At 38.6% G+C, this 20111-nt stretch overlaps 1 protein-coding gene across 12 annotated transcripts; it reads right to left on the reverse strand.

The window, feature by feature from the left end:
- Positions 1 to 186: 186 nt before the first annotated feature.
- git2a (G protein-coupled receptor kinase interacting ArfGAP 2a) lies at positions 187 to 19759 on the reverse strand. Of its 12 annotated transcripts, none has more exons than XM_081610646.1 (21): positions 19460 to 19751; positions 14704 to 14837; positions 14391 to 14503; positions 13313 to 13418; positions 12686 to 12772; positions 12452 to 12582; positions 12256 to 12350; positions 11426 to 11471; positions 10970 to 11021; positions 10819 to 10891; positions 10590 to 10687; positions 10158 to 10269; positions 9173 to 9291; positions 8953 to 9102; positions 6962 to 7210; positions 6142 to 6228; positions 3980 to 4062; positions 3664 to 3855; positions 3319 to 3450; positions 2878 to 2941; positions 187 to 2049 (listed from the first exon to the last, which is right to left on the reverse strand). In XM_081610646.1, the coding sequence occupies exons 1-21, from the start codon at positions 19608 to 19610 to the stop codon at positions 1837 to 1839; spliced, it is 2487 nt and encodes an 828-aa protein (XP_081466772.1). In that variant the 5' UTR covers positions 19611 to 19751; the 3' UTR covers positions 187 to 1836. The 12 variants fall into 12 exon arrangements, with proteins under 12 accessions (XP_081466772.1, XP_008416916.1, XP_008416918.1 ...); XM_008418694.3 differs by lacking the exon at positions 19460 to 19751 and adding an exon at positions 18893 to 19422; XM_008418696.3 differs by lacking the exons at positions 3319 to 3450; positions 19460 to 19751 and adding exons at positions 11103 to 11108; positions 18893 to 19417.
- Positions 19760 to 20111: the final 352 nt, after the last annotated feature.

Here is a 20111-nt window from a genome sequence, read left to right on the forward strand (position 1 = left end):
TTGCTGTTTTTGAAGGGGTCATTGTTTGTTGTTGTACACTTTTAGAGTTTTGTAGTAGAGTGGCGGATTTTCTATTCTGTTTTATAGACTTTTTTTTTTAAATAAAAGAAATGAAGTCAAACATCTGGTACATTTGTCTATTGAAGTAGCACAACATGAAGCTAAAAACACCAAAAGACTAATAGGTTTACATATAAATAAAGTTTATTTAAAAAATATTTTTTTTCCATTTCCAGCTGAGATGCTGCATTTCATACATCCCTGCACTTCAGTCAAGCACAGGAAGGGACTTACTTGGAAGAGATTTCAATATGAAAATGAACTCAGAAACACTTTGGGAAGATAAACACTGGGTTGCTCAGCAATACAGAACACATCTACAGTTTTAGCCCATTCGTTGTACATTGAAAATAAAACCAGCGGAAACAGAACAGAGCAAAACACACATACATGTGACCGAAAGCTGAATGAAACGCCTGCAAGACAACATGGAGCCAGTGAGAAGAAACCAAACTGTTGGAACAGTAAATACTAAAAGATCTTCTTTGTGCTGGTGGCAGAAAACATCTTGGCCCCTGAACAGGTCTAACTCACTTTCACCGACTAAATGGGCACAGAGAGGCAGTTCACTGCAGACAGGGTTACATTTAGCTGACAAAATATGCAAATAACATTTTATTGAAGCAAAGATTAACACCGCAGTGCCAAGGAGCGTCTAAACATTCATTCTGAACAACAGATGGAAGTTAATTGAATGCTCAATTATTTATATTGAAAGTGATGGTGAGATGATCTGAATTACATTCGGGGTTCCTACACTATCTTTAAAAATCTGTATTTGATTTCAGGATTTTCCAGATAAGTATGAAAAAACGTAAGAGCGTAAGAAATATATTTACTTCTAGATTTTGTTGGTTTCAATATCCTCTAGCCTTGGACTCAAGTTACCATAATTTCATGGTTTTTTTTTTTAATGCACCTGGAAAACAACACAGAAGTGTTGTTTCACATCTAATTTCCTTCCATATTTCCTTAATATTTTAAAACCAGAAAAACAAAAACATGACTGAATCTGATTATTTCCAGATTTGCACCCAGCAAAAACTGAATCCATGATTATGAGAACATATTCCAAAAGGCAAAGGCAAAACAACCCAAAGCTCAGGAAATGGCAAACATAGGAATGGCTAACACATTCAACAGGCAAACCACCAGAGCAACAGTGGGTGCTGTTTGTGAGCATAAAGTTTATCAGTAAGAAAATGCTTCCTTTCCATGATAATTGGCTGTAATAGCAAAGAGCTTTACTGTGTCTGAGACAAATAAATATTTGACTGTGGACCTTTCCCTGTTGTAAATTTATGTTCGACATCTACATTTCTACAGTCAGAAAAGACAAAGAAGTGAGGTAACGTTTACCTTAGAGTGTTTAGAGTTTCTCAATGTGTAGGAACCCTGAATACAGCAAACAAACATGGTTTTTACAGCTATCATTGACCTATTTCAGCATGCAGTCTAATGTGCTTCATTCTTTTTCTTTTAGCTACTTTAAGCTGAGTAAAGATGTTTCACAATCACTCTATAATAGAGCAATACAGATGTGCTTTTCGGAAAATGTTACCTTAAGAGGAATTGTGCTACAACAACAGCTAAATACATTGTATAACATTGCATTTTTTCCTTTCCCTTTGACAATCTTGCTTTTAGATATAGTCAGTATTGTTTTTAAATAATAAAAAAAACATGCATATACCACAATACATTAAAAATAAGTTGTTTTTTTAGTCACTGAGAATATAGGAACAATACTGAGATGGTGGCTTTGGAGCATGCTGTTTAGTGAGTATTCTCCTTTGTTGTGATGGTAACGAGTTGCTTGGCGGCTTTGGCAATGTCATAAGCACACTGGATGACCTGCTGGGTGACAAGCTGCATGTCCGGCCCTGAGCTGCCGTCCAAAGGCACGGCTTTCCGGCACTCGTTCTGTAGGCGGCAGGCGCTGGTGGTCAGCAGGCGCAGAGATCCTCTCACCGTCTCTGAGCGTGGCTTCTGCTCGGGGGACACACAAAGAACCACAGTCAGGTTTGTGGGTCACAAAGGGATGAAGCCAACACAGACGGTGGACAATTCCCTCCATGTTAGATAAAGTTCAGAAGCTTGCACTCCTCACTGGCATGAATCTTATTTTGAAGCTTTAATCAGTGAATGCAGCATCATCGCTGGCAGCTGAACAGACCCTGTGTTTAAGTTTCAAACGTTAACACAAATTGCTCAGTTTAAGATGAGATGGTTAGGATGTTCAGACACATCCTACACCAAGACTTGAGCCCACTGTGAACCGGAAGATCCTGGAGAATGGGTATCATTGTCTCAATTCACCCTCAACATCAATATGGTGACCAAGAAAGAAGCCTCTGCTGCTCCAAAATCAGCACTTTCAAAAGTGACTGAAATATACATCTGCCCACATAGACTAAATATCTTTTGAAGAAAAGCTTCATGATCTGACGAGATGAAGCCTAGCTAGGGTTGAACTTGCAATATTTACACCCCTTTTCCACCTCTGGAGTTCATCGCACACCCATAACTGCTATGAACTGTAAGGAATAATTCAGAATTAAAGGAGTGTATGTATAATTTTGACCCAGAGTGATTTAGAAAGAAATACACGATAGATCCAAACCCAGGCACCCAGTTATTGTGTTGCATTATTCCAACCATAAAACAAGGAGCCAGATGCAGCATTAACAGGTGGGTGGGTTTGAACTTCATGAACTATGAACTTCATCATAGTTCACCAGAACTATGATGAAGTTCAGGCTGATGATGAGTGGATACAATAATGTTTGACAGTAAATGCAAAAAGTGTTATCAAACCTTGGGGAAGAGGGCGGCCATTTCTGTTACAGCCACATGGATTCTTTCTGAGCAGGGGACAAAGCTGTGACAAAAAAAGGCTTTTTATGAGTTTAACATGGTCTCAATTCACATTAAACTTAAATTAACAATCACACAAACTCATAATATTACTGATACTAAACAAATAACAAGCTGCAACGTTATTTAGCCATTAGAAGCTGTCAAGATACATAAGTAATTGTTTCAGAGTAGCATGCCATATTAGAAGCAATCAACCACATGGCTTTTCTTTGTTTACTACAGAAGACAATTTAAAGTCAGATAACTAAATCATGTAGAGGCACATCCAAAAAAAAAAAAAAAAAGCAGAGCTTATTAGCAGGTGAGAGTCAGCAAAGGAAATAGAGGAAAGAGGAAAATAAAACTGTGCCTGGGAGGCAGGGACAGAGGCCAGAGTACCAGGAGGTGGGGTCAGGGGACCGCAGGCTGAGAGGCTGGAGGGGGGAGGAGGCCTTCTCAGCCCATGGAACCAGAGTGCTGAAACATCCCAGGCTGTGACGGAGTCGTCGGACTCCCTCACGCTCACACGGTCTACACGCGGCGAAGGATGGGGGAAGCCAAAGAGTATCGCAACAGGACAGCGCGGGTGGAGGCAGGAATGAAAAGGGGAAATATTGGCAGGGAAAAGTGGACAAAAGGCATCAAAAATAACAAACCAACTGAAAAATGATCAATGGAGGAGGGTTTGAAATGGAGGAAAAGACAAGAAGGCTGAAAATAAGATGCGTTCTCCTTCAGTCTGACCTGTCGTGTTTATTGTCCTGAGCAGCACGCAGGAGCTCCTGGATGTTCTTGGTGATCTGCTCCGTTTTGCGGATGACGTCCTCCGTGCTCGGCAGCGTGGGGTCCGACTCCGTCTGCAGATCCTCCTGCTCAGGGATGGAGTTGCCCTCTCCAAGCCACCCGCTGCTCCTCAGCCTCCCCCTCCTGCCAAAGCTGCAAAGGGGAAAGTCAAAGAGAGTAAAAAGACGAGCAGTGCTTAAAAGTTTTCAAGTCATTCAAGTGTACAAAACATAAAAGGTGCAGAACTTCTGATTTGCTGACATATATATCATCTTACCCAGAATCATCCATCTCAGAGTCATTGAAGGTGTTGTCATAGTCGCTTTCTGGCACGCTGCTTTGCTTTTCCAGCTTTGACGTCTGGAGAGAAAGTTTGCAGTAAAATAAACAACATGCTACAGATTATACTATATTCAGTAATTAAATATTCTTAATGTAAAATCTCTGTTTGCTGAATGTGTTCAATTCATTCAGAATGAAAAGCAGAGTTGAATAAAAAAGGCCAGCACAGCTTTGAAGCCAGAGCATCAAACTAGAGCAATACAGGCAAGAAAAAAAAAAAAGATATTAGGAAAATTAATATTTACAAAGTTCAGAAGGTTTGTTCAAATCAGAATGAAGCCATATCGGTGCTTTAGCAACATCATAGGTGTATGGGAGCTTGTTGAAGGTGAAACTATTCAAAGAAAAAGCTACTGGTAGTTATTCACGTGTAGTAAAAACTAAAATCTCATACTGACAATAAAATTGAAGGCAGAGAAAAACACTATTTAATGTTTGTCTAACAAAACATATTACTGCAGGAAAGCTTGTCTTTGCAGTAGATTTTAAAGGAATTTTTTTAACTTTAGACTCCATAAGTGCTTAGACGTACGAGTACAGTCATGTCTGGCAAGCCTGTTTAACATTTTCACAAACCGCAGGTCTCCACATTCTCAGCGAATCCAGATCTAAATCTGAATCAGAATGCAGACCAAATAACTCACCTCAGGAAATTTTCTTGCATTGAGACATGACATAAATGTCTGTTCTGCCTTGGTCACTGACTCATCTTCTCAAATAAACCTGTCTGGATCACAACATTTGGCAGCTACAGATGTGAGATTTTTCTCTTTTCTTGCAAAACTTATCACCTACAGGACAAAATTAAACTAAGTTACAATGTTTTTGAAGATGAACCGGAAGCATTTTAGCTTCCTGTTTATCTTCAAAAAATATATATAATTAAGATTTCACAAAATTTGCAATTTCCTTCCTGTTTACCTTAGTTTTTAAAGTGTAGAAATGTGATGTTCAAAAAATCAGCTGCTTCAGTTCACCTTTCAATTCAAGGTTCAGCAGACACAATCAGATTTTGACTTGATTACAAAAGAATTCACACACCTTGGACTTTTTTTATTTCGCCAAATTAGTCAAACGATACCGCATTTTTATATATATATATATATATATATATATATATATATACACATGTACATATATATATATATATGCATACATGTGTGGTAAACCAACAGTAATTACTGAATAACTGTGTTATTGTTTCCAAAAATCAAAAAACTATGGAATTCATTTATACTTTGACCTCTTTACTCTAACCTTGATATCTAGCATAAAAAAAATTCACAAGTAATTCCGTTTAAGTGACAAGAGGGAAAACATTAACGTTAAAAAAAACATTAAACTTAAATTTTGTTAAAAGCTGTGAAAGGGGCACGACGAACAGGTGGAAGGAGGTGGTCTTGTTATAAGAGACAGTTTTTGGCCAACATGCTAAACACTCTGTGTTTTGAAACACTAATCTTGTAGATGAAACATAGTGACAGCCAAATCATGCTGTGCAAATACTTCAGCAGTGCCAAGTAAGCTGGTCAGATTCACCTTCAAGGAAAACATCAAGTCAGAGCTTTGATAAAATGGTTTAGTCAAAGCTCTGTCTTAAATCTGTGAGAATCTGTTTTTTTTTTAATAAAAAGTAGGTTTACTGATGTCCTCCATCCAGCCTGAGAAAAGCAAAACAGATACAACCTTATCCAAAAATACTATTTTACAAACGATATCAACATAAGACATGCTGAATACAGATTCCATTGTACACTTTTCCAATTTTATTTGCAAACTATCTCTTTACTAATTTGTGTTGGTCTTTCCCATAGAGTCTGTAAGTCTCTGTAAATTGTAACGTGACCAAATGTAAGCGAGTTCAAGGGGAATGAATTCTTTTGCAAGGCACAGCAAAACACTCTGCCTTCCCACTGGTTAACGGTGCGCTGAGGATGATGCTGGTGACGGCAGCCGGTGGGAGGTTCGGCTCATGCAGCAGGGCAGATAAATGGCAGGAGAGCACAGGAAGCTTATGAAGGAGGGACAGAGAGAGTAGGCTCCAAGTGGATCTGCCGTGTCCCACAAGGATGCAGGCCGAGCGCAAATGTACTTAACCGTTTGAGGAGTGTCGTCCTTGGACCAAGACAGGGTGGATGGAAATGAGGGAAGGGATGAAGAGGTCACAAATGCACCCCTTTCTGTCTAAAGACAGAGGTTAAATCATATTTCAATGAAAAAGTGTGAGGTAAAAAAAAACTATGAATGGAGATGGACATCTTCCCCAGGCAGAATAAATCTACTGGTAATTATGACAAAATGGCTGAGCAAAAGGTGAAGAGCCTTTGAACATGAAATATAATGGTTTAAATGAGGAATTGATTGTAATTGTGAAATTATTTCCAAATATTCTGTATTAATTGCATGAACTCAAAACAAACCAAGAGGGTAGAAGTACATTTATTATAAGAGAGGTCTCAAATTTAACCATGATTTGTTGAAATTGAAAATGAAAACAGATGAGGTGTGTGTGTGTGTGTGTGTGTGCGTGTGTGTGTGGGAGCGTCATGCATTACAAAACACAGTGTTTATACGGTAGCTTTAATGCACGTTAACATAAAACAGTACAAAAATCCAAAGCTAATCAACGTGCTTCCACAAAGACAGTTTGTCCAAATAAAGCAGCAATCCAGTAAACCGAGACAACGTAGACATGATTCTGAACTGGACACGGTGAAACGAGACAAATGTGTGGCAATGACATTTTCAATGAATCTCAGTCTTCGATACAGCTAAACACCCTGTGGCAAGTCAAATAAATCAAATAAAAAACACAAGGGCAGAGCGACGTGACGGCAGACAGGGTGAAGAAATGAGGGGGGAAAGACAACGGAAGTGAGCAGTGCAGAGGAAGCTGCGGGGAGAGGGTCTTACTTACATGAGGTGGAAAGGGTTGCAGGCTGGGGAGACCCTCCTCTGGGTAAGGAGTTTCCCCTTTGGAAAGATAGGGCTTCAGGCCCGAGCCGGTCTCATACATTGACATGGGCCGACTGGCCCGCGCAGACTGCCGGCGTTTCAGGGCTGAGGGGCTGGACGGGTCAGGGTAGTCTGTACAGCTGGGGGTCTGATAGACATTTGTTGTGACCTGCCGCCTGAGAGAGGTGTTCTCGCTTTGCAGAGATTGCAGCTGGAAGAGACGGTCAGCAGTACACTAAGAGGCGCTTTCAGCAAGGCAAGCTTTGGTCCCTGTTAGCTCTGTGAAGCTTACCCTAACTGATTTTATCCTAGAATTTCTATACATTTTAACTTAAATTCGATCCTGGCGACACTTTAATGTGGCACTAATTTAGCAGATCTTTGTCGATATTAAGAATTTTAAACACACAAACAAATCTGAAGCTGCTTTCATGACAAAATGTTTTTAAAAATCTAGCTTTCCATAAGACTAATGTACTCCGTTGCATAAAACAACATTTAGAAATATCATTGGAGCTTCAGATTTAGTTTAAATAATGTCAGCATCCAAAAGTTACCAACTACTGTAAGATCAAATTCACGCAGACATGTCTGCCATATTCCCTGGAAGTCATTTTTAAAAAGGACTTCATCTTGGTCCCTAAATGCAAAGCAAGTTATAAGCAAGCAAGAGACTGTTGCACAAAGATGCAGCTAAAGAACAGACTAAAGAACCATAAAAAAAAGAGGCTCAGAAGAAAAGCAAAACCTGGCCCCAAAATGAATGTAGCAATTGGCATTCGACAAAAAGAGGGAAGGAAGGGATTTGGTAGGAGAAAGGAGAATAAAGTCTCCGATTTAAGTTCAGAGAGCTGATATGTTTACGATATGAAAAAAGAACGGGTCCCGGCCACATTACATGTCAAAATAAAACAAGTTATAAGTATTGACTGGTTTGCATCAACAGTCCTTTATCTAAAAGTGGACACCGAACTGCTACCCTCCACAAAAACAAAGTCTAAGTACAGGTACACGTCATTTCAAAGTTTGAAATATGTCTGTGTGCAATTCATCTTTAAAATATGTGATTCTCTATTTTTAACTAATTAACTCAAATAAATTAACCTTTCAAAATATTCTAATTTACTGAGAGGCATATGTTTATCCTAAGGGGTCCTTAGACAAGACTTAAAAAAACAGGTTCTAGAAAACACAAATGTTGAGAATCTAAACTGCACAAAACATGTGCAACATGAGAGCAAATAGGATCTATTTCTTGTCTGTGCAAATCAAGAAAGGTGTGGCTCCACATACCAGTGGATCATTTTCTGTGTGATTTAATCACACAGATTAAAGACCAGAGCAACAGGGTTCCAAGTTTGTTTGACCAGTATCTTTCAGTCCGATGTAACTAGTTAGAAAACACAACAAAAACAACATTTCCAACATTTTGAAATATAAAAACAGCACATGTGGTAAAGCAACATACACACACACAAACATACACGGTTCGTTAGTCACTATTGTGTCATAAAACGTTAAAATCCAGGGTAAATTATGTCATGCTTTTTTTTACAACATGCTTGTTAGTAACATTAGATGCCATAACATTCACTCCAACTGATAACACAATACAAATATAATCCGTTATTAAATGAAAAAAAAAAAAAAAAAATTATGCTTTGCTTTTTCTGAAAGTCAACCAAACAAAAAAAAATAAAAATAAAAAAAAACAAGGGAAAAAAAAAAAAAAGAGTTTTTTTTATTTTTAAATTAAGATTCTGAAACATGCTGGTCAAAAAGAAAGCTGATCCGATCCAATCTCACCGACTCTGATCAGTTCACAACCTCCAACACCAGGGAGCGCTCACACTGCGCTCCAGAAGCCGCTCTGTGTCTCCACAAACTTCCCCCACCCTCCCAGTCAGCGATCCCCCGGGGTTAGTGATCTCATTGGTGCAGCGCGGGGGATACCTTTTTCTGCATCAGCCTCAGCTCGTCGCTCAGATCGTCGTTTGCTTTCAAGAGCTGCTGGATCTTAGCTTCGGAGGCAGTGAGCGCGTTTTTCACCTCCATGTATTCGTGCATAGTTACAGGACCGTCAGAAATGTCAGAGTCCAGGCTCTGTTGAGGAAACTGGTTAAAGACAAACCCACCAGCAGGGAGCATGTATCCTCACTCACTGGTCAAATACCTTGGTTCTGTCCCCTTTGCTCGAAGGGAGCTCTTGATCTGTATCTTCATCTGAAGCCACGCTGTCATAATCACTGCTGTGTCTGACAGCCACGCCCTTTAATATGAGTTCAACATTGTCTGGAATAAACGGGATCAAAATGGCCTGGTTAGTGTCGGTCCGTTTGACACAGCAGCTTACAAAAGTATTCAGTGTTCCCTTGAACTTTCCCACATTTTGTCATTGTACAACCACAACCTTCAATATTTGCTTTAACCTTTAGCCCATGTTTCTGCACAGAATAGTTCCAAGTTCAGTCAGATTGGACGGAGAGGCATCTGCGAACCTCAAAGTCTGGCAACAGATGGGCAATTAATTTCATTTTTTATTTTACTAACTCAATAATAAATACTAATAGTCAATATAACAGCTGAAAGAAATCATGAATGACGGAGCGCAGCATAATACGGGTACCACTATGTTTCATGGTGGAGAATGTGTCCAGAGGGATGTGAAGTGCAAATTTTTCACCAAACAAAACATTTTGCATGTATGCAAAAAATAAAAAAAAAAGGTTTAATTTCTCACCTACCCAGAATGCCATGTGTTCTATGTTATCACTTATCCACATTGACCAGGTTTAAGAAGTGTACAACTAATATCGCAGATACGTTGGGCATCTCTCCGGCTCAGAGTTACCACAGGCCCCCCACTGCTTCTCCGATGGCTCTCCTTGAACAGTGTATTATTGGTTTGGTAATCTGTGAGATTACCAAAGCTTGGCATTTCGTTTTACAACCTACTTCTCCATCAAACTTGTTCATATCTCCATCCCTCGCCTGTCTGCTATGTTTTATCGCGACGCTGAAATTAAATTATAAAAGCCTTGTAATAGCCTAAATTGTAACGTCACAAAATGTTCTGATGTTCAGGCCAGTCTGAGTACTTTTGTAGTTTGCATTAATGTCAGCAGAACTCTGGATAAAGGCAACAGGAGGATACAGACCTTTCGGACTGCCGACAGAATTCCCTTGTTGTCTGCGTTTGGCGTCACTTAAAATATCAATGACTAGAGTTGCAAATTCATGTGCATTGAACCTTGCGAGTTTCTGTCGTCCCTAAAGGCAAGGCAAAGCAAGGCAACTTTATTTATATAGCACCTTTCAGCCAGAGACAATTCAAAGTGCTTGTACAAAAAAAAGCTAAAAACGACATACAATAAGAAAAATTTAAAAAATAAAATCAAGCAGATTAAAATTAGACAAAGTAAACATTAGAATTTTAAATATAGAGAATCAATAGAATTAAGAATAAGCACCTTCAAACAAAAATAAGAAAAAATAAAATAACCAGTCAAACAACTGTAGCAGGATTACATATTCAGTAAAAAGCAGAACCTGCAGCAGAAACCTGCAGAGCCTCTGTGAAGCCGACTCACCTGGTTTCTTGTTGATGAATACTCTGGATTTACAGGAAGGAAAGGAACCAGAGTCGTCTCCGACACCAACGTGCTGTGATTCTGTGTAGCCAACCACACTGCAAGCAATGACATACAGATGACAGAGGTGAACAAAGCTGCACCTTATTGCAAAAAAGAAAAATGGCGCTTTGATGAAATGTAACCACAGACAGCTTCTCAAATCAAAAGACACTTATTTGTCCTTTACCTGCATCTGTCTCTCGTCTGTCCACTTCATCATACACGTCCATGGCCAACTCCTCAAATAAATGATTACTTAGCTGAATAAAGGTAAGAAGCACATTTAGCTTTAAGGAGGCTGAATGAATAAAACCTCTAAGGGCAAGACAAGTACTCACTGACTGCAGTTTTCTCTTTGCGGCTTTTGCAAGTTCTGTTAGATCTGGACTTCTACAAAGAGAAAAGGTAACTTTTACACTTACATGCAGATGAATCTCACCCAACTTTACTGTTTAACCAAGTTATACTTACACATTTCTGCTCCATCAAAAGAGAGCAAGTGAAAAAGTTCAAATATGTAATTTAAATGTAATTTAAAAAGCACAGTGTTCTGCAGAGCAGTTTTCAGACTGAAGTGAAATTAGAGCATACGTTTACAGTCAGAACAACTGAATTATTTGCTAAAACTGTAACTTGAGTGGATCTGCTTCCTCTAAACTAGATTAAACAAAGCAAACACGGAGTTAGTGGAAGGTGGGGAGAGAGAGAGAGAGAGCGACAGGCATGAAAACGTGCTTGACTGCACTGCATCAGCGTAAACTAAAGACAAGACCCTTAAGATGAATGGAACGTACCTGTCAGCCATCTGGGGAACGATGAAGTGCTCGCCATTTTTATGATCTAAATGGATCAAGAGGAGAGTTGTGGATTTATTTGGCATAACCATTACTAACAATAATTTCAGATGGAGTCTGCCCCCACATGTTTTAGCTGTTGAATTTTATGATCAGATGAGTAATTACAGAAAGAAAATAAATGGCTGTTTGTTTTATGTTAGAAAAATACACCATATTAACTGAAATAAGGCTGTTTTTCTCTCTTTTTGTGGTGAAATTTGCAGTGTGTACAATTACCGCATGTATAAAGCATGTAGTTGAGACAGCTTTCAGTTTTTATTCTCCACTAATCTGGAATAAACTTACAGAAAACAGCAAAAATGCTGAAACACTAAGTTCTTTTAAATCAAGGCTATAAAGCCATTTGTCTGGAGTTGCCTTTGATTAATAACTGGACTTTGTTATTACTACTGTCTAGCATGGACATTGTGTTATGCATTGAGGCCTTAGTTCAGCGTTCCAAACATAACATTATCACTCTTTAGCATCTTTTTGGCTGCATGCTCAGCTGCTTTGTGCTTGCTTTTTTTTTCTCCTTTCACGCTATATTTCTTAAACATTTGTCAAAATCAAACAAGAAATGAAGTACAGCAAGTCTGAACAGAGCCTGGAAGGAAAGAAAATCACAATTTGTGCTGTATTGTCTGAAGGAAACTTCAAATAAGTTTCCTTATCTGAAACTTTCATTACTGGTTTCAGATAAGGACACATAATTACCAAAACATGCACAGACCAATTAAGCACAAATCACAAATGACTCTCTATCACACATCTCTGTCACTGCTTACCCGGTTTTCTGCCACATAAATAAAACGCCAGTCGATCAGTGAGCTCATACTGAATCTCCACCAGCCTGTCTGCCAGGTCATAGTGACCAACCTCTCTGAAAAAACACAGCAGTAACACAAATAGTTAAAGATGCATAAATCCAGAAATGTCATGAAAGACTAAAAAACATAAACTGTTAATAACAAGAGGCTATACCTTGCATGGTCAATGGGAGTTTTGCCATTGCTGTCTAGAGCTCCAGGATCAGCCCCATACACAGTCAGCAGTTCGGCCTGAGATACTTGGCCTGCCTTTGCAGCTACATGCAAAGGAGTGTTTCCTTTGTCCTGGAGGAGACGAATCAATTGTCAGCATTCTTCCGTGAGAAGAATCAACACAACAAAAATGAAAAATTTTATCAAAGTATTAAAATGAAAAACAAAGTCTTACTGGATGGAAAAAATTTGCTTGTGCTCCCAGAGACAGCAGCCTCAAACAAGTCTCGAGATTTCCTGTGCGCACACTCGAATGAAGTTGCTGAAAAGTCATTTAGTTAACATACATTATGAAGACGCAACAAGCTGAAGAATCGATTGATGATGTGAAAAAAAAAGTACTGCACTAGTCTTGCATCCTGTAATAAATATCTGAGCAAAAACCTTAAAATAAAATTGTTGCTTCAGCAACCTGGAGACCCAAAGATCCCATGATTTGCTGCAGTTCCTCTCTTACCATCGGTCCCACTGAAGGTGGAGGCAAGATATGGTTCAGACTTCCTTGTCAAAGTTTCTGTCAAAATGTTTGTTCTAACCAAATACAGAGTAATCCTAAGAAGAGCAACAGACGACTGCCTTACTTTAATAGTACATTCCTTTGTCTTTATGGTTATGACATCTAATCCTGCGCCAGGTTATATTTATTCGTCAAGGAAACAAAAAGTTATTGTTTACTAAATAGAAGCTCATTAACTCTAAAAAGCAAAGTAATAAACTACTTGCTTTGTATGAATTGAACCTGTTATTTTTTGCTAAAAAAATATTTTAAATGCAACGTTGTTCCCCATCTATTTCTTCTTACCTTGCTTAAATCCTTTGCTGTAGAGCTGTCATCGTCACGGCACGGCATGCGATGGACAAATGCCAGCATTTGATATTTGGCTCTAATAAACTCTGATTTGTTTGGGCTTTTGAAACAGAAACATGAAATGAATGAGTAAACAGCAATCTTTTTTTTTTTCTGTCATCGATATTTTTATGATTAATATCATGAATTCAATCCATGGAGATCAATTTAAAAAAACCAACCACATCTTAAATTCAAGGACGTTTGCTATTCATTTCAATATTGATCTTTTCATTTTTTTGCCAAGCATACTGAATTTTGTTATCTCCTGTGTTTGTGCAGGTCATTTCACCTCGTTGAAATTTACCACCTTTAAAAGTTGTGATTATTTTGTACCTGCCTTATAAGACAGTCAGAATATTCTTAACATCAACTATCATGACACTGAATTGGGAAAAGTTATGTATTACAGAATCTAAAAACTTTAAATATAATTTAATGCCACTTTAAATGGGCCACAACTGAATGGTTTAAATGTGAAAATTAAGGATTTGAAACTATTTTATGTCCACTTTAAATTTAATTCGCTTAGATCTCCACAAATTAAGTGTGAGCAAAGAGCATTTGGTCAGCTGCACAGATATGCACATTCGCTAATCATACTAATACAGATTAAATAAGTCATGCATGACATCAGATAAACATATGGACACAATAGCATAGCCGAATATAGCAACGTCTACATCAATTCTGATCAGTAATCAGTTTTCCGACACTTGTTCTTCCCCATCGTTACAATTTTCTCACCGTGTTCTGCAAGCTTTAGCATCACATATGGTGAGCATCATGGGGCCGCTGCAGACCAACCAACTGGCCAAAAATATTATTGGCATGCAGAATGTGAATACATGGCTCTCGAAATACGATATCTAACTAAATATTACATCAGTTAAGTGCAGGGCTATGAAACGGATGCAGGGAGTTTAACATAAGGGTACAAAATAGGGGAACTAATTGGACAAGTGGTAAGTTGAGCCCCCACAGCGTAGATGCTCCACAAATAAAGACTGAAAAACACAACAAAAGCTCTTACTGAAGTTTGTCCTGAGGATTGGCTTTACGTTTTCCACTCATCACAGATGCAGGGTCCAGAAGGGAGTGCTCCCATATTGAATTTGCACCATTGCTGTATAATGTCTGCACCATCTGGACGGAGTAAAACAGACGATTGTTTAAAATGCGTCCCATCCAATGACAACTACAACTACAAAGATATGTGCTGTGCAACGTCAAGGCATCCCAGGCCTGCTTGGCCTGTACAGAAGACACTTTCACGGCGTGCCGAACGGTACTGCGAGCAAAGAGCAACGTAAATCAGGATTATCTCTCTGTGGGGGGTCATTAACCTGAAGCTGCGTTGGAGGCCATGTGGAATGCGTCAGGTGACGGACTTGGGAGCTGTGCCTGCCGAGACCCCGATGAACGCTGCAGCACTCGTCACAAATCAGCACTCCCCTGTTCACGGAGGCCCAGCGAGGCTCTGGAAGACAGGAAGATGAAGTCAAAATCAGACCTAAACCATCACACTACCGCCACCATTTTTGACTTTCAGCAAGATGGTTAGATTCTAAAGTGCTGTGCTGAGTTTCAGTCAAATGTAACATCACACTTGTTATCAAGATCTTTTTTTGGAGGGGGGAAGTTTAAGCTGGGGATTTTTTGTTCCTTTTGGTCGTTGGTGGTTTTGTCGCTGCAGCTCTCATATGGAGGCCATTTATGCCCGGTAACTCTCTTATTTCTAAATCTTGAACTTTAAATGATGCAGGTCAGGCCTACAGTACTTTAGATGTTATTCTGGGTTGTTGTGGGACATTCCTGGTTGAATCACTGCTGTGTACTTGGAGTAATTTTGATTGGCTGGCCTCTACTGAGAAGATTCACCACTGCTGCATTTTTTCCCCAGTTGTAGATCATGAACTTTGGTGTACTAGCATCCCAAAGACTTAGAAATAACTTTGCAACCCTTCACAGATTGATAAATGCCAATTACTTTCAAACAGGCAGAGAGGATTGGGTACATCTTGCAAAGCCATTAAGGAAAACACACAGGCTTTAAACAATGTACTTCTTTTTTCACCACGATGCATACCACAAACACAAACCTCATATTTTGTGCTATAAGGTTAGAGTCACTACACAAAAAGGAATGTCTTACAGCTCACACAGAAATGTTATAGTAATGGCCGCCACAAAAGGTCACTGCTACAGAAGTAGGCTGCTCAGTGTGGGTTTTTTCCCCCCCCAAGTATAATGTTGAAAGATAGAATGAAAGGAAATGGGTGTATTGGTTGATTTAAGTCACTGCTGAACCAAAACCCTGAAAGCAGACAGTTTGCCATTAAGAAAGTCAGGTTTACTTTGAACCTCATCAATGCCTAATGGCTAATCCACCACATACTGCTCTGATGAAGTATTTCATGCAAAATGAGCCATGAACAAGGGATAGTTTTTTTTAACCGGTCTTGTATAATATTGCGACTTTCTGAGGAGCTGAAGTTTGGGTTTAACTTACTATAGGCTATAATTAAAATAACTAATATACATCTCTGTCCGTGAAACAAATTAAATGTATTCAATTTTTATGTTTTGCAAGTTAATTTCTTAAACTTTTTGATAGTAAATGTTCTTAAGATGTCCGTCTCTGTTTAAAATCTCAAATATTCATCAATCTACTATTAAAATTACATCTAAGAACGTCTGCATGCAAATGCAAACAAAGGAAAAAAATTTAATAAAATACACAGGTCAATTCCGTATTGTTGCAATAGTCCCTTAAAGCTACTTTAATTGCATGTCAAAGTGAGGCTGTGCAGTGTGTAAAAAGTTTCTAAAAAGGAAGTGAGGACCAGCAGTTAGAGGTGGAAGCACCTTCTGACAGAGCAGCTTCCTCTTTCACTGCTGTGTTCAGGCAGAAGAGAAATGAGAAATAGAAATGAGCCACATGTGAAAGTTATGCATGGTGCTGCAAACAGAAACAGTGAGATGTAACACAGTTTGCTCCACTGCTGACTTTATCCTGCAGAGAAACTTTCTGACACCAAACAGGAGTTAAAAACAAAATAAACTCGTACGGTCCTTACAAGGTCTAAACTACCAGACATACTGAGTGTCTGGCTTTGTGAAAGGGCAGACACTGAGGACTGTAAATGTCTAAGCAACAGCTGAGGTGCAGGAGCAACAGCTGCTGGGGTTGGCGGTCGGATTCTGTCTCCTGGGTCTCTCTTTTTCTCCATTTAATAACCCTCTGCTGGGACTTGCTGACATGCCTCCACCATGCTTTTCTCAACAAGGGCCGCTAAACTTAATGCCGCATCCTGAAACTCTAAAAATATTAACACTCAACAACCGGTGCCAGCCATATGCTGGGGCAGCTGCTGAGAAATCCCCGGGGTTAACTAATCCGAGTGACAAGATGACGGACGAGGTCCTGCATACTTCGCAAACTTTCTCATTTACAGATAAAGAGGAAAAGATAGTTGCTAATTTTTTTTTTTTTTTGAAGAAAGGGAAGCTACGCGTTTGATTTTCTTCCAGTAAATCAACGCATTATAACAATAAAAGAATTGTTCGGTAAGAACAGCAGTCAACGCGCTTTGCATCCTGTTTTGCTTCCTGTGACTACTGAAAAACATCACGTCACTTCTTTTTCCTTCGAATGGAAGTTTTGAAAAGTATCCGAGACACAATGCAGTCATTATTTGTTCCGCTTTCACAGGCCCATTAGAGTGTGAAAGCTCACTTCAAGTTTCTCCCAGGCCTATAATTTACTTCAACAAAAAGATGCCATTCATCTCATGTTGGACTGCAGTTGGTCTGGGTTGGTTTGAGAGTCTCATTGAATGAAATCTTGATTAAAAATACTTAATAGGATTTTTTTTTTTTTTTGATTGGATGGTATTTTTCAGATCAATATACCATGTCTAAAATGTAGAGCTTTACTGTTTTTAATGTAAAAATATCTTATTCTACACACGAGACTAAATGAAGGATAAATAAAGAGACTGTTAGTGGTGTTACAGGTCAGCTAACTGATATTTAGTCCAACCTCAAGATACATTTTGTGATTTTAGGTTACAATAATTTACAGGCTTTGAAAAGAATAAAGAGACAAAAATATACAGATGATTTTCAGCTTTTAAAATATTGCAACCGTTCTAATTTTTACCCTATGTCATATCTGAAAGTCCTTTCAACCGTCCTTCAGATTAAATAGTCAGTTCTTATGTCATACTTCACATACTTACTTTTAGCAATTTTGAAGCAGTGACTTTTAAACCATTGTGCACCTTGATCAGCCCATTACGCTGTAATGAGATTTATTGCCACAGAGAGAAATAAGCTCTACTAAGGACTAATTAGGTCCAAGCTAGGGATAAAACTATTACCACTTTTAATGAATACCATGACAAAAAAATACCAAAAGGTAAGTCAAATATTGTCCATCAAATGCAGAATCTTAGATGCTAAGTAAAACTGTGATTTCTTATTTATCAAAATGCACCAAGTGTGAAAAATACCCTTATTTAGACTTAAATTTAGACAAGGAAGCTTTTTTAAAAGAAGTATTTGTTCCCAGCCTAGCAGTAGTTGTTGGGTTGCCAGGTATGCAAAGTAACTGCTGCCATCTTCTGTGATTTCTTGGACCAAAACCACTGCAGCCAAAGCTCTGGTTGTATTCAATAACCCTAGATGATATGAGGGTTTCTGCTTTTGTCAAATAGAAGACCTTCCTTCAAATCTTATGAATAAATAAACGTAAACTTAAAAAAAAAATCATATTTTTAAGCTGATCAAAAGAACTTACAGTATCTTCTTTGCTGTATGAATGCTGGATGCACTGTGTCTGAACTAAAGATTGCACTGTTTAACAAAGGGAAGTTATAATTTGTTAAACTGTTGTTACCACTTCTGCTACTGGTAATAATGCTGATAATATATGTTGCTGGCTTAGCTCTTAGTGCTGCAACTTCAGCCTGTCGATGACACATTTATTATATATTCAATGAATTTTAACAAAAGTTCATAATATCATAAATGCTCCTTTGTACACAATTATAAAAATGAAAAATACTTGCATCCCTTTTAAGGTTATTTTTGTTGCTTTGTTTGTTTTGGGGTCGGAAGAGTTCTATAGTTTCCTTTTTATTTGCTGTAAATAATTTTACAAATCAGTTTTAATAGGGCGTAATTAGAGCTCTTCAAAGATTGGGGAATTGCACAGAACCTTATATGGTGACTTATAAATTTGAAAGCAGGCGAGAACCTCACATCAGTCTGAAAGAGCAAGCATGGCACTGACTACTAAAACTTTATAACATATGCTAAAATTCAAAATTAGATCGGAAATCTGGCAGTGGCATTTGCTATGATACAATTACACACATCAATAGTCTGTAAAAAAAATCAGGTAGGAACTACTAAGCAGAAGAAAGCACAGCGGGGCGGCAGGTATAATCTGATCAAGGATTAGTAACCAAAAGTCAGCAGATTAATAATATTAAATGCAAGTAAACCCCTCAGTGTGAATGATCTTACCTGGAACACAGCAATCGGCGCACAACTCAGTGTTTCGCAGGCGTTTAGACATCCTTAAATCTGCAGGAAATGCTTTCTAAAAGGTGCAGCGCATTAAACCCGTTACCATAACCATTGGTTACACTGAAGGAAGACGCCTTCCGCGTTAGCTAGACTTAGCTAATAAATAAATAAAAACAAACAAGGACCGAAATACTTTCATTAGCCGTTGCTAACCTTAGAGTTTGTGCATGATAACATTAGCGCTCAAGATTTAAAATAAGCTTCTCTCCTGCCATACAGCTGACTAGGCACCCACCTGCCTCGCTAACTAGCCTGCGCCCATTTGAGAGTTTACCCCCCAGTTTCTGCTAGACAGCAGAAGGAGCAGCTGCGACTGTGACCTACTAACATGAGTTAATAAGCCCCGAGTCTGGACTGTCAGGAAGCGAAACTCAGGCAATTGTAACAGTGACGCCCCCTGATAATAACTTGGTGTATACCGAATTAATTATCGTCCATTGCATTCTAGATCTATATCTAAGAACATGAGCTAAATACAATGCAACATATTTGGTGCCACTCTACCTGACAGGCAGTATTCTGGATGAGTTAACATGATTTTAGGTACCTCTGCACAGGAGGTGAGTATGATCCAGGCACCTTTCGAAAAGGTCCAGCAGGGGTCACAATTGTCCCGATCCAGTACAGTATGCTTTTTATTTACCTTGACAGTCATTGTTGAACTTAACACCACATATAACAAAAGATGAAGTTAATAAAACTTGGCATCTCTTTAGAAAGAAGAAGTAAGTGACATTCATTTATAGATAGCTGATCAGTCAAATGATACTATGGGCCCATACTTACTTATAATCACAAAAACAAACAAACAAACAAACAAAAAAAAAGACCCATGAAGATGATCGCTGCATATAATTTGTGGTTGTTCTTGAAAGTCACTCTGGGTTTTCTACTTCTTCTGCTACCTCTTTTGAAATGAAAACGAAAACCTTTTATTGTGAAACCTGGAAACATTAAAATGTCTGTACTTTGAACGCTCAATGTCATGAAGATTGCCACAACTGTGCTGGTCATGTTCAGAATCAGAATAAAAATCAGCTTTATTCTTCAAGTTTGTGCACACAAAAAATGAATTTGATTCTTTTCTCCCCATAAATACAAATAACTCAAAAAGGCAAAAAAAAAAGGGAAAAAAAGCTCTTTTTTTGTGGCAGCA

This window comes from Poecilia reticulata, chromosome 9 (genome assembly GCF_904066995.2).
Source record: "Poecilia reticulata chromosome 9, P_reticulata-male-v2, whole genome shotgun sequence".
Classification (NCBI taxonomy): Eukaryota; Metazoa; Chordata; class Actinopteri; order Cyprinodontiformes; family Poeciliidae; genus Poecilia; species Poecilia reticulata.